The sequence below is a fragment of the Electrona antarctica genome (assembly GCF_951216825.1).
Source record: "Electrona antarctica genome assembly, chromosome: 6".
Lineage (NCBI taxonomy): Eukaryota > Metazoa > Chordata > Actinopteri > Myctophiformes > Myctophidae > Electrona > Electrona antarctica.
The window spans coordinates 28,682,774-28,704,754 of NC_136811.1; the positions used below are offsets into that span (position 1 = coordinate 28,682,774).

Below are 21,981 nucleotides of genomic sequence, written 5' to 3' on the forward strand. Positions count from 1 at the left end.
AGTACCAGGTCTTATTACTTAACTTAAGACCTGGAGGCGTGGTCAATGCTGTTTGGCCACTCAGAATAGCCAAATGGCACTGATCACGCCTCCAGGTCTTAAGTTAAGTAATAAGACCTGGTACTTAAGACACGCATAATACTGCCCTAGGATTACTGCATGTTTTTTGTGAGGGTACCTACGCTAGGGGACACGGGGAGAACATGCAAACTCCACACAGAAATGCCCTTTCGCCAACCCCGCCTCGGGTATGGGCACTGATGACGCGGAGGAAAGAACACGCCCCCCAGCAACCACAGCGTCCCCGTTGTGGGCATTTTGTTTTTGTGGTACTGGAAACATCGTCAGTGTTGGGCAGAAACCTCATAACCTATGTCCATATTTCAACTTTTTATGTTTTCTTCTGTAAATACATACTACAGTGTCACACACAAGTAGCAAGAATAGCTGATCTACAAGCTCACAACATGTTGATATGAGACATGCTTTGAGCTTGTAAATCTGCTATGTGTCTTATTTCTGTTAATATTTTGAAAGTGAAAGTGGTTAAGTGTGTCTGTGGGTTTTATAAATATTTAACAAATGAAAAGTATTAACAAGAGCTTGTGACTGAATAATACATTGGATCCATTGCAACACAGGTTCTTTTTTCCATTTCCTGAAAAGTACCCGTTTTGGACAAACAAGGTTTCCACCCCTCAGCGACGACAGTAACTTGAGTACTCTTAAATTTAATGCACTCGACATGAGCCAACTTTACCTAAATTACTTAACAGGCTATATAAGAAAGCTTTATTTTTAGTGCTTTATGGTCAGTTTGTAATGTCCTCCAGAGCACAATAAATGTACTAATCGATGTTGGTGTGCGTGTCGCTCCAACCCTCAAAAGTGACATTGATGAGCAGCACTGATTGGTTTTCAACATTAAATCCAGACAGACAGACGCACCCCCACGCACGCACGCACGCACGCACGCACGCACGCACGCATAACGTGTTCCTTCCACGCGCTACGTCTGGCCGGGGAAACTCTCCCCTGTTAGGTGAAAAGAAGCAGCTTGGACTCATCATGCATAGAAGGAAGCATGAGGTCAGTCCGCTGCCCCCCCAGGTTGACAGACACACCCCCACGCACGCACGCACGCACGCACGCACGCACGCACGCACGCACGCACACACACACACTCACACACTCACACACACACATCAACAGATGGCTATCCCATACAACACCACATCTAAACATGTGTGGCAAAGTTAGACCCAGGCCAGTACCGTATTCCTTGTATACTTACTTGTCAAGCAATTTCAACTGAGTTGGTGTGTATGTATGTGGGTATAGTATGTATGCGCGTGCGTGAGTGCGTGCGTGCGTGCGTGCGTGCGTGCGTGCGTGCGTGCGTGCTTGCGTGCGTGCGTGCGTGCGTGCGTGCGTGCGTGCGTGCGTGCGTGCGTGCGTGCGTGCGTGCGTGTCTCACCTGTTCTCAGGGTCGGGTGTGGTCATGGCTCGGGTGACGTAACACATCCTGAGCGGTATAAACCTCTTGTCTCCCTGCAGGGAGAGGGACGTGGGAGGAAGAGGGGAGCTCAGAGGGTCTGGACAGGAGGTGATGGGAGGGCTGCCGAGTCTGGGCGACTCGGGTGGGGGGGTCTCCCAGCCGATCTCGGACACAGGGGATCTCTTCTTGACATACGGTGTGGCTTCCCGCATGTACTTGACTGGGAGAGGAGGAGGAGGGACAAGACAGAGAGGTTTTCATTGTACTGTAAGACACAAGCAGGAACATTTTCATTTGAATGGTCGACTTTTGAATACTAGAGCGGTGCTCGTTGGGCACTGGTCTACTTGGAATGATGCAAGTTGGAAATGCATGCCACACCCAGTTATTACTTGCGCGAGCAGAGTGCGCAAGTACTGTAATCGGCTGCATGACACCGGGCACTGCACTCCCTGTGGTGGTGTGGAACGTGTGTGTCAAATTTGAAGTCGGTCGGGCAAACAGTTCTCGAGTTATGTGGATTACAGATGTACGTACACATGTACGTACACATGTACGTACACATGTACGTACACACAGAGACGTGGTGCATTTACATTACTAGACCGGTGCCCGGCTATAGAGCACCGAGTCGGTAACGATGGAAGTTGGAGATCCATGCCCCACCTGGCTATGCAATACCTGTTGTACCCGTGTCAGAGTACCCGTTCCACCCATCTGTCTGTGTCCCTTTTATGCCCATATATGGAGATTTCCGTATGGTGTTCTGTGTCAGGCATTCCCAAATATGGAGTGTTTTGATGTCAGAACAGGGCCAGCTCCATATATGGAGCCTGGGCAGGGGCCCTGTCCAGAGTCCGGGCAGAGGCCTTTTGTCGCAGTCCTGGAGAACCGTGCGATCTGACGGATTTGACACCGGGCACTGCACTCCCTGTGGGGGTGTGGAACGTGTGTGTCGAATTTGAAGTCGGTGGAGCGAACGGTTCTTGAGTTATGTGCATAGAAGGATAATACCATTATTTATTATACCCAAATCGAATGCAGTGCTATTGTTTCTTATATAAACTATACATTACAAAGTGACAATATAATGTATGTACACTACTTCACTTTCCTGGTTGCCCTTTGAATTTTCATGGTTTAACCACTTTAAAAGCACCTCACGGTTTGGACGCTGTTTGCATTAAGGCTCCACTGCCAACTTATGAGCAAAAACATGACCTTAGGTCTTCAGGCAAATCACTCTTGACAGTCAATAGATCATGGAAATTACAAAAGGTTGCTGGGCAATGGGGAATGATTTGTCAATGGCCTGGATCTATTAGCTAACTTTATAAGATGGATGTTCTATGCTTTTTCATTGTTTGTTTGCACTTTTTTTTAATCAACTGTTTTTCTCTTTTTCATTTTAACCCACAATTTAATCATTATGCCAATTCCCTGTGTATAGGGCCTGTCTCTGCTAACCCCTAGTCTTGGAGAAGGTGTAGACAAACACGTCTCCTCCGATACACACCCCAAGGTGGCAGAGGCACAGCAGAGGAATCAAACCCCAGTCTCCACGGCGGTCGTTGGTAGGAACTTTACCCCCGCGTCCTCCTTATTTGTTATTTTTATGGTGATTTTTCACAGCACACACCACTGTGTGTAACTGTATAATAGCTGTTATTATGACTTTCTTGCAACAGAATGTTCTTTGAATTCATCTCTATGATTTTATTGAAAGGTTGCATATCGTAAAACCTCCCATGCTGTTTGAAGAAAATCTATTTCATGAATTAAAAATTAACTAAACATACTATAGTTGAACATGGAGGTTAATAAGGAAACTAATATAAAGCTGGCAGTCTGTCCTTTTACATCATACTCCCGTTTTTGATGTGAAATCCCTTTTGCACTGGAGAAGCAAAAAGAAAAGGAGATTTTTTTTAGATCAATGACTGAAATTCATATGCTTTTGATGGCAATATTTTATTAATTATGCATCAGAGGAAGTGAGGATACCGCACACATGTTTAAGCAGACTGAGAATGAGACAGAATGAGAGTCATAGTGGTGGTTTAATTGGCACACCAGCGAGACATTTAAAGCCGTACAGACTATTACTCGGTTGAGTGGCTCTCAAGAATCTGTTATGGCAATGTCAATTACACTGTATGCAGTTTTGGTGCAACGACCACTAAGACATTTGACCCACTAAAACATCTTGTTAGTGGCCCAAACGTTTGTACGCCAACATAGCTGCTAGTTTAGCTGTCGCTGTATTAGTGGCCTGTTCAATAATTGAAACATCTTCAACAGAAAACATCTGATTTCTAGAAAGCAGGAAAGAAGCAAATGGGTCCTATGCTCCCATCTCCATGAAGCTTTTATTTAATCTATGTATCTTTAATGCTACTATATCGAATTGTCATTAGTATAGTATAGGCTTACTAGGCTACAGTATGTAAATGGCTAGTATACAGTAATTGTTTTTCTTGCCTGGATCGTTTACTTTCCTTCCTCTGTGACCTTCATTGCCACCACGCTGGCAGATCCTGATATGCAGCATACAGCCAATAAATGGCATTTCCACTTAGTAAGCAAACAAACACCCAAGTGTTGTTAGCTTGCTGATGTTTTAGTTAGAAAAAGGCAAAATCTGGATAAGTGGATGCTTGATGTGCCTAAAATGGCATATGGGTCGACAGCTTGGAATAAACTACACCTTAAGGACAGTTCAAGACCTACTTCTTCACTCTTGATTTTAGTTGAACATCTCTGTGTTGTTATTCATGCACTGTTCTGCCTGATTCGCTGCCTTTTTTCTGCTGTTATTTTAATGTTGTTTTATGTTCTATCATGATATTATTCCAATATTACTTTATGCTTTTGCCTTTCTAATGTTATTTTATGTTTTTGCTTCTCTTTTTTGCTCTGTAAAGCACTTTGTGCTGGATTTATGTCATGAAAGGTGCTATATAAATAATGTTTATTATTATTATTATTATTATTAAACCTAGAACACTAAACATGACTTTTGTCATACCATCACTAAACAGTAAACACAGGTATATTTTACACCATGTAAAATATTCCATAACAAATATTTCTCATCAAAACATATTGAAGCACAGCAATACATGGCAACTTGAGGTACTCTTGTTTAATATTTCATCAAGACTTTGGTGCGGCCCTAGGGGGGTAAAATCGGTAAAAAACGTATTTTCAGGATATTCCTATAAAAAACTATAATGGAGTTGTGAACTTCTCCTTTGGTCCACCCATTCCTGGTCCAGTGAAAGAAAACACACAAAAAACAAACATATGGGTGAAATTCACCCAAACACCTGCCTGTAGAAAAAAACAGGGATGTGGGCAGGGAAACAAACCTACCTTCTATGTCACTGAGCATCATGAAGGTACTGAAAGACCCACCCACCTCAGACATCAGCAACATTATGATAATTACAAAAATATAATTGTCCGGATGAAAATCACCCGTATTTGACTAGGGTCAAAGACAAGACAAGACAAGACCGCTCAATGGTCATTTTTACACACAGCACTGGAAGTGAGAACACAGCTAAGCAAAATACACAAATAGAGAGACAGAAATAAAGTGAGTTCTCAATGTGTGCTCAATGCTTTTAGTGCACTGAATCCTATGAATGCCCTAGATGTTTAATTGATCCCACAGTACGAGCCTGGCTTAATTGGCATAACACCGGTGGTGTTTGAAGCCAGGCATTTGAGCTATTCTGGGGCAAATAGACCTGATGCTTCACTGTAACAAGCCTAACCGTCAACGTGTAGAGGGGACATGACAAGCTGACAGATAAAGCAAAGATGCGTATGGGACTGAGAGGCGTGCAAGTGTCCTGAATGGACCCATAACGGTGACAGTTTGATCCGACTGCACGCCACAATCACCCACACAGATTCAAATCTGCTTCGGTTGGAGACTAAAAAGGTCTATGAAATAGTTGAGGTGAAGCATAACGACGTATAAAAAACCAAATATTTCAGTGGGCCCGGTGAACTTTTATGATACACCCCTGATGAAAACGTTCAGTAAAGTAAACTTCTCAGAAGAAACTGATCTGGATGTTCACTACGATGGCGTTTCGGTTATGTTTTCTTGTGTACGATCAATAAGACAACAAGCACTTGAAAGCATAAAGTCATGGGTTCCTTTTAGTGGTGCATTCAATTAATCGATAATTGGCAATATATCGATAGAACATCCGGACGACGGTGAATCGATCGAGAGGCTGCTGTATCGATATGGTTATTGCCATATCGATACAGCAGCCTCTCGGCATGAATTCCCATGAACTCCCAATCTTCCGCCGTAGTCTGAAAACCCACCTTAGACCCCGGCAACTACCGCCCTATTTCTATTCTAAGCTCCATCTCGAAAGTGATAGAAAAAATAGTCTATGAACAGGTTGAAAAGTATCTTGCCACTAATAAATTATTGTACGAGTTCCAATCTGGCTTCAGAACATCCCACTCCACTGACACATGCCTTCTCTATTTGAGCGACCACATCAAACAAGAGGTGGACGCTGGCAAATACTGCGGCATGGTCATGCTGGACCTCCAAAAGGCTTTTGACACAGTGAACCACTCCATACTGGTTAACAAGCTAAAAGCAATTGGTTTCGATAGCACATCAGTGAGCTGGATGCAATCCTACCTGGAGGGGAGAGCACAGATGGTGGAAGTGAACGGAACACTGTCCCCCCCCCTCCCAGTGAGCTGTGGCGTTCCACAAGGAAGCATACTAGGGCCTCTACTGTTCCTAATATATGTTAACGACATGACTTCAGCTTGTGACTGCAACTTGTTCCTGTTCGCAGATGACTCGGCACTGCTGGTCTCGGACAGGGACAAACTGCAGGTTGAAAATGCCCTCAGCTCTGAACTCGGTAGAATCTGCACCTGGCTCGCTGATAACAAACTATCTTTACACCTGGGAAAAACTGAATCCATTCTCTTTGGATCTAATAGTAATCTCAGCAAGGCAAATGGCTTCTTGGTTAGAGTGGGTGACAATGTTATCACACGTAAAGATGAAATTACCTACCTAGGTTCCATCCTGGAGGCTAATCTTTCCGGTGATAAAATGGCCACCAATGTAATCAAAAAAGTCAACCAAAGAACAAGATTCCTTTACAGGATCTCCTCACTGGTCAACAAAAACACCTTGAAGACCTTAACAGGAGCCCTTGTACAAGGCTTCTTTGACTATGCATGCACCTCCTGGTACCACAGCACCTCAAAGGCCCTTAAAACTAGGCTCCAGACCTCCCAAAACAAACTGGTCAGTGGTCAGGCTCCTACTTGGCCTCACCCCCCGAACCCACCTCACCCCTGCCCACTTTGACAGACTGGCATGGCTTAGGGTCGGCGACAGAGTACAGCATCTTGCAATGGGTCTGGTCCACAAGATTCGATACTCCACCAAGATACCCATGTACCTGTGTAGATACTTCCTTAATGTTAACGAAGTCCACACCCACAACACCAGAGGGAGTGCAACGAATCATGTTCAACCCAGATTCGGCACAAACAAGGGACTAAATTATTTTCGCTCCTATGCCACCAAAATGTGGAACGCCCTACCAACAGTCATTAAGACATGCGAATCCCTTGACTCCTTCAAAACCGCTCTCAAAGGGCACCTACGGATGGCTGCAATTCGAAACTGGCCCCCGTAAAATCTGAATCCCCCCCCACCGCCCCCCCCCCCCTTTTTCCCCCTCACTGTATATGTTTCTTTTCCCTTTTTACCTCCATTATGATGAATTCCTGTACTGTTCTTTGTCTATATAGAAGTGTCTATTTGTACGTCTCTAAATGTTTTGATGAATTGAACATGGTGGACCCTGTTGTAAACAAGTGTAATGCTTAATTGGGTCGTCCACTCACAGTTAACAGCCTTTGTATTGAGTTTGTGCTTGAAATGTACTGTAATTCTGCAAACTGTTAATACAATTTTCAATCAATCAATCAAACCTCTTCAGACTCCACCATGGCCCGTAGCACTTGCCCTAGCCTAGCCCCTTAGATAGCACATTATGTAGACTTAGATAGTATTTTAAACAGAATTATAGCTTGTTACGTAGACAGCTCTAGAATTGCATTTTATGTAGTCATAGCACTTTATAGTAGGCTACACATGTATAATATATTATATAGTATAGTATGTATAGTTTACATAGATACTCCACTGTTACGTTCTTAGTTTATGCATGATTCATGATAACTACTTTTTATATATGTGATGTATGCCATGCTTTTGTTATTGCTTAATGTAAATCGCTCTGGATTAAGAGCGTCTGCTAAATGCCTAAATTGTAAATTGTAATTATCTGGGTGATCAGTGTTGACAAACGTACCTCTGTTTAACGTTATCAAAGCCCCCCTTGCAAGTTGCAATGCACTCCCTTCCCAGACCCCTTGTTAGGATGTTATAGACATTTTATTTTAATTTAAAGATATCTGTGGGCCTGAAAGTGTTTTATTGTATTTGTGCAACATGGACATTATTTTGAATAAACGTATTATATATGAATATATCGATATATTGATATATATGGTATCGTGGCCTCTGTATGATGGCCTCGTGAGATTGGAAGTAATATCCAGCACTAGTTCCTTTATAATTTAAAGGCAGCATAAAGGAACATGAAGATTTTAGTTCAAAATAACTACCGGTATTTTCATACAAAATCTACACACTCACGCACGCATGTAGGCACGCAATACACACATCCATGCCCCACCCCATACACACACACACACACACACACACACACACACACACACACACACACACACACACACACACACACACACACACACACACACACACACACACACACACACACACACACACACACACACACACACACACACACACACACACACACACACACAATCTGCCTCATCTTCTGTGCTCCAAAGCATGATGAAGCCCCATGAGAGAAAAAGCGGATCTCTTAGAACCATTAACTGGGGCTTATAGTATTGTGGAGTGTGTGCGTGTGTGTGTGTGTGTGTGTGTGTGTGTGTGTGTGTGTGTGTGTGTGTGTGTGTGTGTGTGTGTGTGTGTGTGTGTGTGTGTGTGTGTGTGTGTAGAATGGCAGTGATAGTAATCTGGCTTTAGTTCTGAAAGCCACTAAACTACCAGGACTTCGGCATGTATTATTTTATGAGAAAGAACTAAATTAAAAAATAAAATAAAAAGATCAATACTATGGTCGATGTATTTTCAATTCATTATCAAAGTCAGTCCATCCATCCATATCCATTTTTCTGAGTGGGTAGTCCAATCAGACATTCATTGCCCATTGTGATATGTATAGACAAATTCAGAAACGGGTGTCATTGTCGCAGCGATTGTCATCGCATACATTTCCTGTAGGCGGAGACGACATATCTGCGGTGTAAGCAGGTCTTCTACTACATTGAATGGTAGAGTGACTGATCTGCTCAAACGTTACTCTTTTACTAACACTAATTTTACAAAGATGCCCAGAACTTTGGGATGAACCTGTGTAGTTTATGGCTGCTCCAACAGTGGTGGCAACATTCAACTTTGGGGAGAAACGGATAGTCAAAAAATGCACGGTGGCTGAGACCAGAGCCATAGAGTAATGGTTGAGACGAAGCAGTGAAAGGTCTTGAAAGATACAGATACCTAACGATACATAACGTCAGTCTTACCCAATACCCAATCTTTCTATGAACACAAGCCTGCTGTACTTAAACCTCATACTTTAAATGCTTAGTGTGAGGTATAAAGTACAGCAGCCTTGTGTTCATCGGCTATTTGAAGTATTTTCCAATGTTTTTCATAGTAGTAAAGAATGGCAAATAATTTTAGTGATAAAGGTTAAGGCGCGCCCAAGATAGGGCCCTAGTGACCAGTCAGGGACAGGGACAGTTATGTGGCCATTGGCCATTCTCATGCATTTGTCACCTTTGTGCCAATGAAGCTATGGTAGTAGCAGGTGTCCCAAGCCAAGTCTGCACATAGTTTGGTTGTTCACATGACATTAACGACAACATGTCATACAGTACAATTTACAATCCCCCAAACATTTCCTGCATGAAAATGTGATACGCACGCACGCACGCACGCATGCACGCACGCACGCACGCACGCACGCACGCACGCACGCACGCACATACACACACACACACACACACACACACACACACACACACACACACACACACACACACAGTGCAGTAGAGTACAGTGCAGAGTCCCCTGACAATGTCTCTGCCAATAGCTTGATGAGATGTTTCCTAGTAGGAATGGGTAGGAAATTCCTACGCATCTCTGTCTTCCTCTAACAGGGACTCACATCTCACTGGAGACTTAATACACCCAGGAACAAAACAACATCACTGTAATCCAACAATTTACATATTGCTGCTTAGATTTTAAATGAAACCACTTACAACAATTACCGGGATACGGACACAATTCCGATGGAGCATTAGTCCGACACGCGGGAACAACGGTCGGACTACTGCTCGAACATGCGCTGCTCCTGTGCTTGTGTTTATGGTTAGGTTAGGGATAGAGGTAGGTTGCCGGTCTAATGACCGTCGGACCAAAACACAAAGTATCTACCGTATATGCCAAAAAGACAATGTAGTTTGGCACTCATTTTAAAGCTATCAGACAAATTAATTATTATCCTCTGATATAAATTGTATTGTACTGTCTGCATACACTAACATGTGCGCAATCAAATTAAATGAAAGCTACAATCAACAAGGTTTTAACACCCAGGATTTGAATCCTGATCTCAAGCATGGGAGGATGAACAGTCGTGAAGGACTCCCTTTGGGCTAGGGGAGATATTGGGATTAGGAGGGCTTCTTGTCACCCAGTAAGTGTCCCCACCAACACCGTGTCCTACTCAATCCACTGTAGGTGTGCAAAACATGATTTATGGTACAGAATAGATAGGTTAAAATAACACACACACACACACACACACACACACATACAGTATACATTTATATAGGTCGATTTAACTTTTCTGTATCAACTATCAAGTGTGTGTGTGTGTGTGTGTGTGTGTGTGTGTGTGTGTGTGTGTGTGTGTGTGTGTGTGTGTGTGTGTGTGTGTGTGTGTGTGTGTGTGTGTGTGTGTGTGTGTGTGTGTGTGTGTGTGTGTGTGTGTGTTCTATTCCATTACAGCACCAGTGCAGTTAACTCCTTAGAATGAGCTCAGTGTTACTTCAATAGCATGAGAGGATAATTAGAATCTCTACTGGAGTGTTTATATAAAACCAGGGTACAAGTCTGCTGTTACATAAGACAATTTGGAAGCTCAATGGAGGTTGGTTCTTCCCCATTTATTCATCTGTCACTGCTTCGCTGGGTTGCAAGTTTACATGCGTACATGTACATGCATGTACATACACACGCAGGTGCAAGCCTCCACAACTACTCTCTTCTAGTGGCATGCACGCGCACACGCACGCACGCACGCACGCACGCACGCACGCACGCACGCACGCACGCACGCACGCACATACATACATACATACATACATACATACATACATACATACATACACATACATACACAATCTCGATATTGTTTACCTGCTCCCTTGATAATGAGCTGGCATCTTAGGCACATACAATATGCAAACTTCTCTTCTCTCTCTCTCTCTCTCTCTCTCTGTCTCTCTCTCTCTCCAAATGTGGGTTTGTTTTTCTTCCTCTACTTACTAAAGGAAGAAAAAGACCAGTCCTGTTTGTCTGTCTTTCTCTCTCTCCCTCTCTTCTTTCTCCACTTCCTCTCTCCCCCACAACAAGTAGCATTTACGCTGCGCTTTCTACTCTCTGCATTAGACCAATCACAACAACCAATCTCAAGCATCCTTGAGCGGTGCTTCCGCCAAAATCCCGCTACTTCCACCGATACACTCTACAGTGGAGGTCTTTCCCAGCGTGTCTGAAAGCCCCAACCAAAGTAGACCCATCACAGCAACCTTCACAACACAGCTCACCTGACATTGCTACTATACAGCATACACCAACACAGCGGGTCCCCAGTGGGACATGCAGCGAGAACCTCCTTGGGGAGACGCTAGGGAGGCATCCATACTATAGATTAGCTGTTGGACCTACTGCATGGTTATGCTTATGCTTCTCTGTATTGTAATATACATGTTTATTAATATTTATGTGCATTTTTTTGGTGTCTTCACATATTTACTTGCCGGATCAGGTAAGTACTCAACTAGCTACTGCATGGCATATGGCACTGCTTATGCTGTAATGGACACACATAGGTACAAACTTTTTATACTTCCTCTCTAGTACTATGCTATCAATGGGAATCTTTGTTTGGGTGGGGAATGGAAGGAAATACTCCTGTTAGTACTGCTATGGGAGTGAAGTGGTGAGATTTGGAAATAGAGTACACCTCACACCTGTATTCACAGAAGAAATATTGGATCTACAACACTAAAATATTCATGCTATTTTAGACATTTTTTGAAAAATAAATAAAAAGATAAAACAATTTCACATAGACAATGACAAGCATGCTTCTGTACTAGGAAATGAGTCTGCACAAAATTACTGATATATTAAATAAATAAATAATTAATAGCTTTTTGTATAGTCGTATGTATTCTTGCATTGCAATAATGTGTTGTTACTTGTTACAAAATTCCAGGCCCACAGGTCTTGTGGCACAAGAGTGTATGTTGACACACTGTAACTAACCACTGCAGTAGAGAAAGAGAGAGAGAGAGAGAGAGAGAGAGAGAGAGAGAGAGAGAGAGAGAGAGAGCAACCCAAAAAAGATGCTTCTTATAAAGCTGCAACTGCAGAATCTAGACTTGTATTCCTTGTGGGCACACAGCAGGTAATGTTGCTGCATACCACAGCGACACAAAAGGCCTTTACAGACCCACCTCCGAGGTATGTTTTTGCATAAGGTGGACTCTTATGTAAGTAGTGAACATGAATGCAAAAGTATGCCAGAAGCCTCATATATACACTGACACCACGGCGCGTAATCAGTGCCTCAAACTGTGACTCCGCCCACCCCCTGGGGAAGTTGTGATTTGCGCTCGTTCACTGCAATGCAATTTGCGGCATTTTCAAAACAATATTGAGCAGAGTAGCGATTATCAAACGTATTTGCAATGCCATACGTTGTAAGATCTGTTGCCCGTGGACAAGGCACGCTACCTCCGCAAGTTAGATAGCATCGGCATAGATGTTTGTCCGTATGTGATTAAGGATTGGACCTAGCCTCGGTCCCAGGCTCACTTCACTGCGAAAAAGAAGAGCCTGGTCACAACCTAAGGCAGAGAAGCTATCGAAAGGCGGGACTTCCGCCGTGTAACCCCCCCCCCCCCCCCCCCCCCCGGAAGTTAACGTTTTTTGACCAATCGCAGCGTTGTGTTCCCGAAAATGTATTCCCGCTGAAATGATCATTGGGTGGGGACTAGTAAACACAGCCGCACCGCGTGACGTAGTTATCTTACACGCAACACTTCCGCCACTTCCGCTGATAGTCTTTTCATCGTAGGTCTTGCCCAGGGTGGATTGGACCAAGTTGCATTGGCAGCCATAGAAAATTCTTACCCCAGGCTAAAACCGGATGTGATGTTTTTGGGCGTTCCTGTCTAGCGTGGTGTCAGTGTATAGAAAGGGCTCATGACGAGATCACAAATTTGCAGAGGCGGAAATGCCACAATAGTGTTGTTATGTTACATTGAACTTATTGGGAAAGACAGTTGTGTGAATTCTTTGGAACATTCTATTTTGAAATAGCTTAGAAAAGTGTCCTTGTGTCACCCATATGCTGATAAAACATACTTCTCCTTTTATCATGTGGAGGCGCTCTACACTGTACTCTATGGTCTCAACATTCCTATCCAAGAAGCAGAGGTTATACAAAGAATACTAAGTTTTTTCCTTTTCTTTTCTTTTTTACTTTGCACATAGCCTACAGTAGTTACTTAAATTGGATTAATTTATTTTTTATTTTTCACTGATAATTATGTCCAACATATTGTGGGATTTTTTTAAATGAGGAATGAAAACATGCATGCTCTGAAGGTTGTCCATCAACACAGTATTTCATAGAATGCTGTTATATTATACGTTATTATCCCCTGGGGAAATGTGTCCTCTGCATTTGACCCCTCCTAACTACTAGTGAGCAGCTACAGTAGAGTGCCTGGGGACCAACTCCAGTTGAAATACCAGTACCTTGGTAGGAATATGTAGCCTACCTAGCATGCATGGAGGAAAGCCACTGAAACATGGGGAGAACATAAAAACTCCATGAATCCCTGCTAGGATTTGAACCCAGGCCAGGACCATCTTGTTCTAACCACTACTCTACTGTGCTGCCATGTACAGTATCCTACATTATAGTTAATGTATACTAGTGTGCATATTACAGATACGTCGGTTACATAGACTTGTTAGAAGCCTGAACATTTCTTCAGAGGAATGGAATGACTTCATACATTAGTGTGCATGTGATGAAACATGTCAAAGCAACCAGACAATAATCTCTCAAGACTGACAGCAGAATAGTCAGCACCACTGCCCTAAACATGTAGTGTTGTTGTTAGTAGGAATTAACACAGAAGCAACAGGAGGAAGTGGACTGGGAAAGGGGAGGAGCCAAACCAAGTTCCCGTTTCTACACCAAAAGGAGGTGGTGCCCACAGAGGCAGAAAAACGAAATGTCCAGAAAAAGGAGTGAATCCACAGCACATTATTCTTATCTGGGTTAAATCTGACCCCGTGTTCTTGAAGGTTTATATTCACAATTGATGTGACACGTTCAACAACTACAGTAGGCTACTTTATATACACCAAATTACTTACCTTAGATTGCAAGGCCTGTTTTATTTTTATTTATTTTTTACCTGTACCTTTACTTGTAAGCAAATGTAATAACAATCTCTTGTAATGTCTACTGCCTCATGTTAATATTCATTGTACAATCCAGATTAAACTATAGCAAAGATCCACTTTACAGTACTGATAAAATCTATGTCAACATTTGCTCACGAGGAGCCAAAAATGTGGACATCAGAAAGTATGGGTGTGTCTCCTAATGCAAACAGGATGCGAACATAACTTGCTTTCCCCACAAGCATTTGGAAAATGTGTAAGTAAATGAGACAGGTTGCAAAATCACAGGCATACTGATAGAGCTCTATGGTGGATATGACATTATTTCCAGAGGCTATATAATGAAGTGCAGTATATATTTAGATGAAACTTGGGAGGGTTGTTAAAGGTAGATTGAGTTGACTCATGCACAGGGTAACAAGGAATATCAATAGATGACGAGTTCAAATTACAGATTATCGCACCTTTTTATTAAGGGCCTTATACAGTATATCCTCCTTATTAAGCCACACCTGAAATGTTGGCATTGCAAACGGAAATAACAGGCAAGTATCTATTAATTCCAAAAGTAAACAAACTTGTAAGCAACAAAAGCGAGGAAGGCAAAATACAATGCTAGAGACAAAAGATTGTATATATTTTTTTCTTTTACAAAGACAACAAAGGAGCAAAAAGAACTAACTGTCCCAGATAGTAAAACACTCAACAGAGGACAGGAGTGAATGATTCACTCTATTATCATCACAACCACAATCATTAGTGCTACCACCACAGTTGTTGTTGTTATTATCATCACTCGTATCCGCTCTGGAGAGCAAGAGAGTAGCAGAGGTGATGATGATAGCTTCAGTAATGACATAAATAGTAGGATGGCCAATAGACAAACTCTCTCTTAGACAGACAGCCACACATACGGACACAGTCTAGACTATACTGCTGTGCTGATGACTACTATGACAACACATACTGTATACACAAGTTCACACACGCTGAGACACACATACACGTTTAGACACAATGTGCGACAGAATACAATGTCTGTCCTACAGCTGAGCTGATGACAACACACAAAATGTACATTTACACTACTATTGGCCACACCTGCATAGACGCTGACACAACACACACACAGACACCCACACCCACACACACACACACACACACACACACACACACACACACACACACACACACACCTGGATCAAGGTGATGACAGGCAAAACATTAAAGGCTCAACAGCGGCGGATTCATATCCTGTCCGTCTGCAGGAGTTTGTTTCTGTTGTATTCTATTCTACTACTTTCTATTTGTAATGGTATTGTCTATTTTCGAGCTACTGTCTGCTATTCTGGCATGATGCTTATTACTGCGTTAGAGAGTTGGCATGCCAGATGGTGTGTGTGTGTGTGTGTGTGTGTGTATGTGTGTGTGTGTGTGTGTGTGTGTGTGTGTGTGTGTGTGTGTGTGTGCGTGCGTGCGTGCGTGCGTGCGTGCGTGCGTGCGTGCGTGCGTGCGTGCGTGCGTGCGTGCGTGCGTGCGTGCGTGCGTGCGTGCGTTGTGCGCGCGCACGTGGAAGACAGAATTGTGGAGGAAACATCTGATCAAAATGTTAGCAGAGGCATTGTCAGGGGAATTGTGTGTGCGTGCGTGCATGCGTGCGTGCGTGCGGTGTGTGTGTGTGTGTGTGTGTGTGTGTGTAACAAAAAAGCTAAATATTTGAACAATATATGAGAGAAAATTAAAATAAAATGTGTGGAGGTATTTATTTTGCCTACTGGCAGGATGCACAAGACATTTATCACTGGTTGGTCCAGTGGTTTGCAAGGTTAGCTCCGGATATCACACAGAGAGACAGATGGACAGACCCTCTAACAGACGGCTGGCCTCTAGTTTTACATAGCCATGCCGTGTAAAATAAATAAATAAACATACATACACTCAATCACCTTTTGTCCACTGAAGTCACTTTTCCCACACAAGTATAGTGATAAGAATAAATGTTTAAAACTAACTTTCTTTTGCAAATCTGTCCAAGTTCATTGGATTGGGGCAACAATTTTTGATTCTTAAAATGTAAATATTCTGTTTTAATGCATTACCAGATCGTATGTCACTGTGGCTTAGTGGGATAGGATGCATGCATGCCATGTGCTCATGATATCCCAGTTTTAAATCTGATCCATTGCTACCTATAGCCTTCCCTCCTGCTTCCCTGTCACCCCGCACTGCATTATGTTCAATTACACAGAGAAAATGCCATCAAAATTATATTAAAACGTGTGTATATTAGCTAGAATGTAGAAACTAGAGTTGAACTCACTAGAGGCCCCCACTGATGAGGTTTAGTCACTTAAACTTCCTGCTGAGTCTGAGGAACAACTTAATAACTGTTTGTGTGTAGGTGGACAAAAAGCTGAAACATTATTTGAGCTAATGAAGTACCCAAGTTGCCGTTTCAGTTGAATCTAGGATGCTCAGGGGTATATATGTTCCTCCAGTCATCAGGTTTTCACCCAAATTGTGCACATTCATGTATACTATATATATCCATGGGATTACCAGACACAATGTCAATGTTTGTCTTAAGGTCAGACAGTTGTTGTGGTATATCCATCCTGTCTGGTTTCATGTGTTTTAATACATCAGACAGGTGTGAGTTTATTTTCCTCCTCTGATGAGTTTTCAAGATGGCTTATCTGTGCTTTCAATAGCAAAGTGGCATTACACACTTCTAGATGTACACATGCATACACGCCTGCACAAACACACACACACACACACACACACACACACACACACACACACACACACACACACACACACACACACACACACACACACACACACACACACACACACACACACACACACACACACACACACACACACACGATTCCCCTGACAATGCCTCTGCTAACAGTTTGATCAGATGTTTCCTCCACAATTCTGTCTTCCTCTAAAATAAACTCTGCTTCTCTCAGGCGTGCAGTCGGATCAAACCAACTCACCCACTTTAAATATAACCACTTATATTACCAATTCGACTAGTCTAGAAAATATATTGTGCTCAGACAGTCTACTTTGGTACTTTTTAAATGAATTCACAATGGCGCTTTCCATCTGTCTGTGTGAATGACTCAAGACTCAAAATTGTCTGTCTTGTTTCTGACTGTGAGCCACAGCAATGGTTCTCCATTGGTGTACAAGGAACGCTATATAAACAATATAACTCAATATTGAGTAACTGTCACTCTTTGTGACAATTTCACAATCTGTATCAATCGTGTTTGTTGGTGAGTTAAAGAGGTATAGGGTGAAAATGCTAAACCCGATTCCTCGCTTTAACAAAATAATGAAATCCCCCACTATGGTCACTGCTTCTCATGAGTGAAAATCCCATTTGGTTAGGGTTAGGCTTAAGCTATATTATCGTTCTGAAATTTGGAAATAAGCTACCTTACTTTGTCTTCCTCTTATTCTTTCCACTCTACCTCCCCTATTTCTCTACCTCCTTCTCATCCCTTCCTCCTTCTTTCCTGTTTCTGTCTTCTGCCTCTTATAACTGCATGTGAAGGTCTTATCTCAGAGAGTTCCAGGAGCTCAGTGTCCCTTGCGGCAGGGTGCAGGGTCATCATCTCATCACATGTGTGTGCGCAGCGTATTTGTGTGTGTGTGCGTGTGTGTGCGCGTGTGTGTGTGCGTGCGTGCGTGCGTGCGTGCGTGCGTGCGTGCGTGCGTGCGAGACACAGATAGACAGATATTATAATGGTCTGTCTTTTTTGTGGGATCCAAATGATCTAACATGAGAAATGGTAACTCGCATTTAATGTTTTCACCTTTCCCGGCTTCCTCCTCTTTACTGTATAATAGGAATCCTATTATACAGTAAAGGGGAGGATGCAGCCTAACAATAAAGAATCTTAAATAGTGTTAAATGTGGTATCTGAATTTGTAATAGTACTGGGGAAAATGATACATTGATTGGTGGGGGGCAGGGGGTGTTGAGGAGGTACATCAGTCAGACAGACAGACAGACAGACAGACAGACAGACAGACAGACAGACAGACAGACAGGTGGAGACCACAGTTTGTTTGTTTGCTTGCTTGCTTGCTTGCTTGCTTGATTGATTGATTGATTTGATCATCAACTGATTTAAATTTGTATTGAGAAACAAAATGCATAGCCTACATGAAACATAATATATCTGTCAAAAGGATAAAACTAGAAAGCATGAGAGAGACAAAGACAACAAAGACATATACAAAGATGGTTAGGCTACCTGCAAAAAAGATATAACTTTTAGAAAGTTATTACATTTGTAACCCGAACAGTCGGACATCCAGATGGGAAGAGATTCAAGAGAAGCCTACGGCATGTACGCAAATGACGCGCATAACGAGTAACTTCTGCCAGATGGAAAGCCAGCCGAAACCTCTTTAAAAGCACTTCCCTGCCTCAAACTTTATCCCCTTATCTCACACTTTTTTTCCCTTAAATGCACGCTCTTTCTCTCCATCTGTCTATGTCGCGCGCGCGCAAACGCACACACACCTGTACACGCACACACATATGCACGCACGCACGCGTACATACACGCGCGCGCGCACATCACCCACACACACACACACACACACACACTCAGAGAGAGAGAGAGCGCGCCTTTTGGTTGCCCTTACCTTCCAGTGTCACCTCTTTACCGGCCCGTTTCAGCGCCTGCACTGCCTCGTCGTGGGTCGCGTCCCGTAGATTCATGCCATTAACCGAGAGAATGGCGTCCCCGACATACAGAGCCTGGGTCTGGTCCGCAGCGAGCCCCTTAAATATCTTACTGATCAGTATAGGCATTTTATTCTCCTTCCCTCCTTTAATGCTGATGCCGAGTCCCCCGACCTCCTGCTTGGTCACTTTGACGCATCGCTTTCGGTTGGCGATGGTCTCTGGCACTTGCTCCGGTAGATCTGTGAACGCGGTTCGCGCGGTAGCGCTCGTGGGACTGTTGTTATCACCGGGGTGACCCGCCGTGTTATTGTTGCCATTATAAGATCCATTGGTAATACCGTTGGAGTTGACATTCTCATTATTATTCGTCTCCTCGCAGCTTAACGTGAGCGCTTCCTCGTTCAAGTTGGCCAAAACTTTGTGCCATCGCTCCCGCACCAAAACCTCCAAAAATCCACTTTTTTGCACCCTGGTGGCAACCGAAACTCCAGTCGTTATTACCACCGCCATCTTTGGAGCATTTCTTTTAAAATCCCATGTGATGATCACTTAACTCTCTCTCACACACTCTCTCTTACTCCCACTCTTACACACACGCTGGACTTTGTGCCTCACACACACAAGTTTTCCGCAGGACTTAGCCTACTCAAGTGTCCCATCGTCTGTTTTAACACGGTGCTGTGCTTCGCCAGCCCCCCGATCCGTTCACTGGGTGGAGTTTGTTCCCCCGCTTTTAGGCAATCCAAATCCGACTATATTATACACAAGGAATGCTGTTTTCTTCATTTCCCAATTCCCATCATTTTAGATCCACCTTAAAATATTAAAAACGTGAGCTCAATAGTATACGAGAAGAATAGATGATCAGCGTCAGCCGCCCACTGTTTATTTGCGACCCGGCTGTCGCAAATAAATAACATGTCATCATTCTGGTTTACTTAAAAACTCATAATTTACACTGCTTAAACATTAACTGCATATTAGCCCTAAACATGCTTGCGCACTTGTTCTCCTGAGTCACCGCTTCACATTGACTCACGACACGTTCACGTTGGAAGTGTTCAGTGTTGGCGGGTGCGCGCGTAAAGGAATGCGCCCGTGCCGGTTTGGGGAAGCTGCGGCGTTTCAGAGAGAGGACGTTTTGTTAGGAGCCTCTGACATGGAAAGACCCCCTCCGGGGCAATATTCACCTGCACCTCTGCCATTATTCCAAAGAACCTTTTCGTGCCCTGCCAGTCATAATTTCAAGCAAGTGAGCGCAGTAGACCTGGCTGGTTGGAAGGGGTTAGGGTTATGTGAGGAAATGTCGTAGATTCACGCACTTTTTAAAAAGTTATTTCAAGGATCCCCATAGTTTGGTGTCCTTAACTCAGATAATGTACAAATGGACACATTGTAGGACCTGTTTTTATAACTTGATACATTGTTTTTTTTTTATTGTCCCTGTTAAATAAACGAATATAAAAAGAGTTACAGAGTTACAGACATTTGATTTCTAATTCCTAACTATAGCCTATAGTTTAACAGGGGACACTGGAACCCCCTCAAGAACCCCAGGGTGTCCCTGGACCCCGCTTTGAAAACCACTGCCTTAAATTAATCATCTCATATGCAGAATAAACCTTCTGTACATAAACTGAGATATGTGTGACGGGATTCAAAATACAGTAGGACATATCAGCCTATGACTGTCATTGAACAGGCTGTCTAGCCTGTTCAATGGATAGCATATACTTACACTGACCCATCAGCACATACACCTGCAATAGCTATAGCAGGTGAGCACAAATAAGCTACAGTTCGCTTCTAGTTGTTATAATGGCTTGAATGTCCTGTCATCATCCATCCCGTTTGTTACATGGGATAAAAAAAAAACTATAATTACAAACTTAGATTACAATTAGATTCTCACCATGTGGAGACCCGTCACCCGCACCAGAAACAGACCAGTGTCCCACTTTGGGCTTTGGTCCAAGCTTGAGAAACACATGACAGAATTTGTGCCGTCCAAATATTATGAATGAACTAAGACCCACATGAAGTAGATGACCTTAAGAATCATATAAATCTGTTTGAAATGTTTTGATGAGGAACAGTTCCATTTAAAGACAGTAATGTGCAGTTATATTAGGCTCCATCTATAATTAAAAACACTAGTGTTTATAGGCCTATACCCTCTCAAGGACATTTCCGAGACTCCCCTCTCTTGTTCTTCCCACAAGATTTTTTTTTATTTTACCAGACAATTTCTGGGAGACATCTTCAGGTGAAATTGAGAAGTGGGATATGGGATTACAGAATAGATGTGTGTGTGTGTGTGTGTGCGTGCGTCGTGCGTGCGTGCGTGCGTGCGTGCGTGCGTGCGTGCGTGCGTGCGTGCGTGCGTGCGTGCGTGCGTGCGTGCGTGCGTTTGTGCATCCGTGCATCCGTGCGTGCATCTACAGTATGTGCATTACACTCAGTCACCCATTCACGCACATATTCATAGCAGAGGAAACCATCACCAACCTGCTCATCAGGAGCAGTTGGGGTGTCTTGCTCAAGGACATGCACTTTTGGGATTGAACCAGGAACCACTCTACCTCCTGAACCATGTGGCCCCTTTTCCACCATGGGTTGAACCAGTTCAGTTCATTTTTCCTGCCTATATTGAACCAGTTCAGAGTGTTTCCAGTGAAAATGAAATGGTGCAGTTAGAACCCTTGGTTTGGAACTGGAACCAAAAAGTGTCCGCCGGTTCCATGACAGCACCAAGGTTCCAAAAATCGAGAATAGAACCAGTTCTAGAACCAGTGTGTTTGGAACACTAGGTGGAACTGCTGGGAATGAGAGATTAGAATAGATTGC

General features: G+C 43.2%; 1 protein-coding gene across 1 annotated transcript in view; it reads right to left on the reverse strand.

Moving 5' to 3' along the window:
- Positions 1 to 19,743, reverse strand: part of sntb1 (syntrophin, basic 1) — a 57,117-nt gene extending 37,374 nt beyond the window's left edge. The window contains exons 1-2 of the mRNA XM_079504613.1: positions 19,092 to 19,743; positions 1,478 to 1,718 (exon numbers count right to left, since the gene is read on the reverse strand). Coding sequence (XP_079360739.1) covers positions 1,478 to 1,718; positions 19,092 to 19,644 — 794 coding nt within the window. The 5' untranslated portion in view covers positions 19,645 to 19,743. The remainder of the gene's footprint in view (positions 1 to 1,477; positions 1,719 to 19,091) is intronic.
- Positions 19,744 to 21,981: the final 2,238 nt, after the last annotated feature.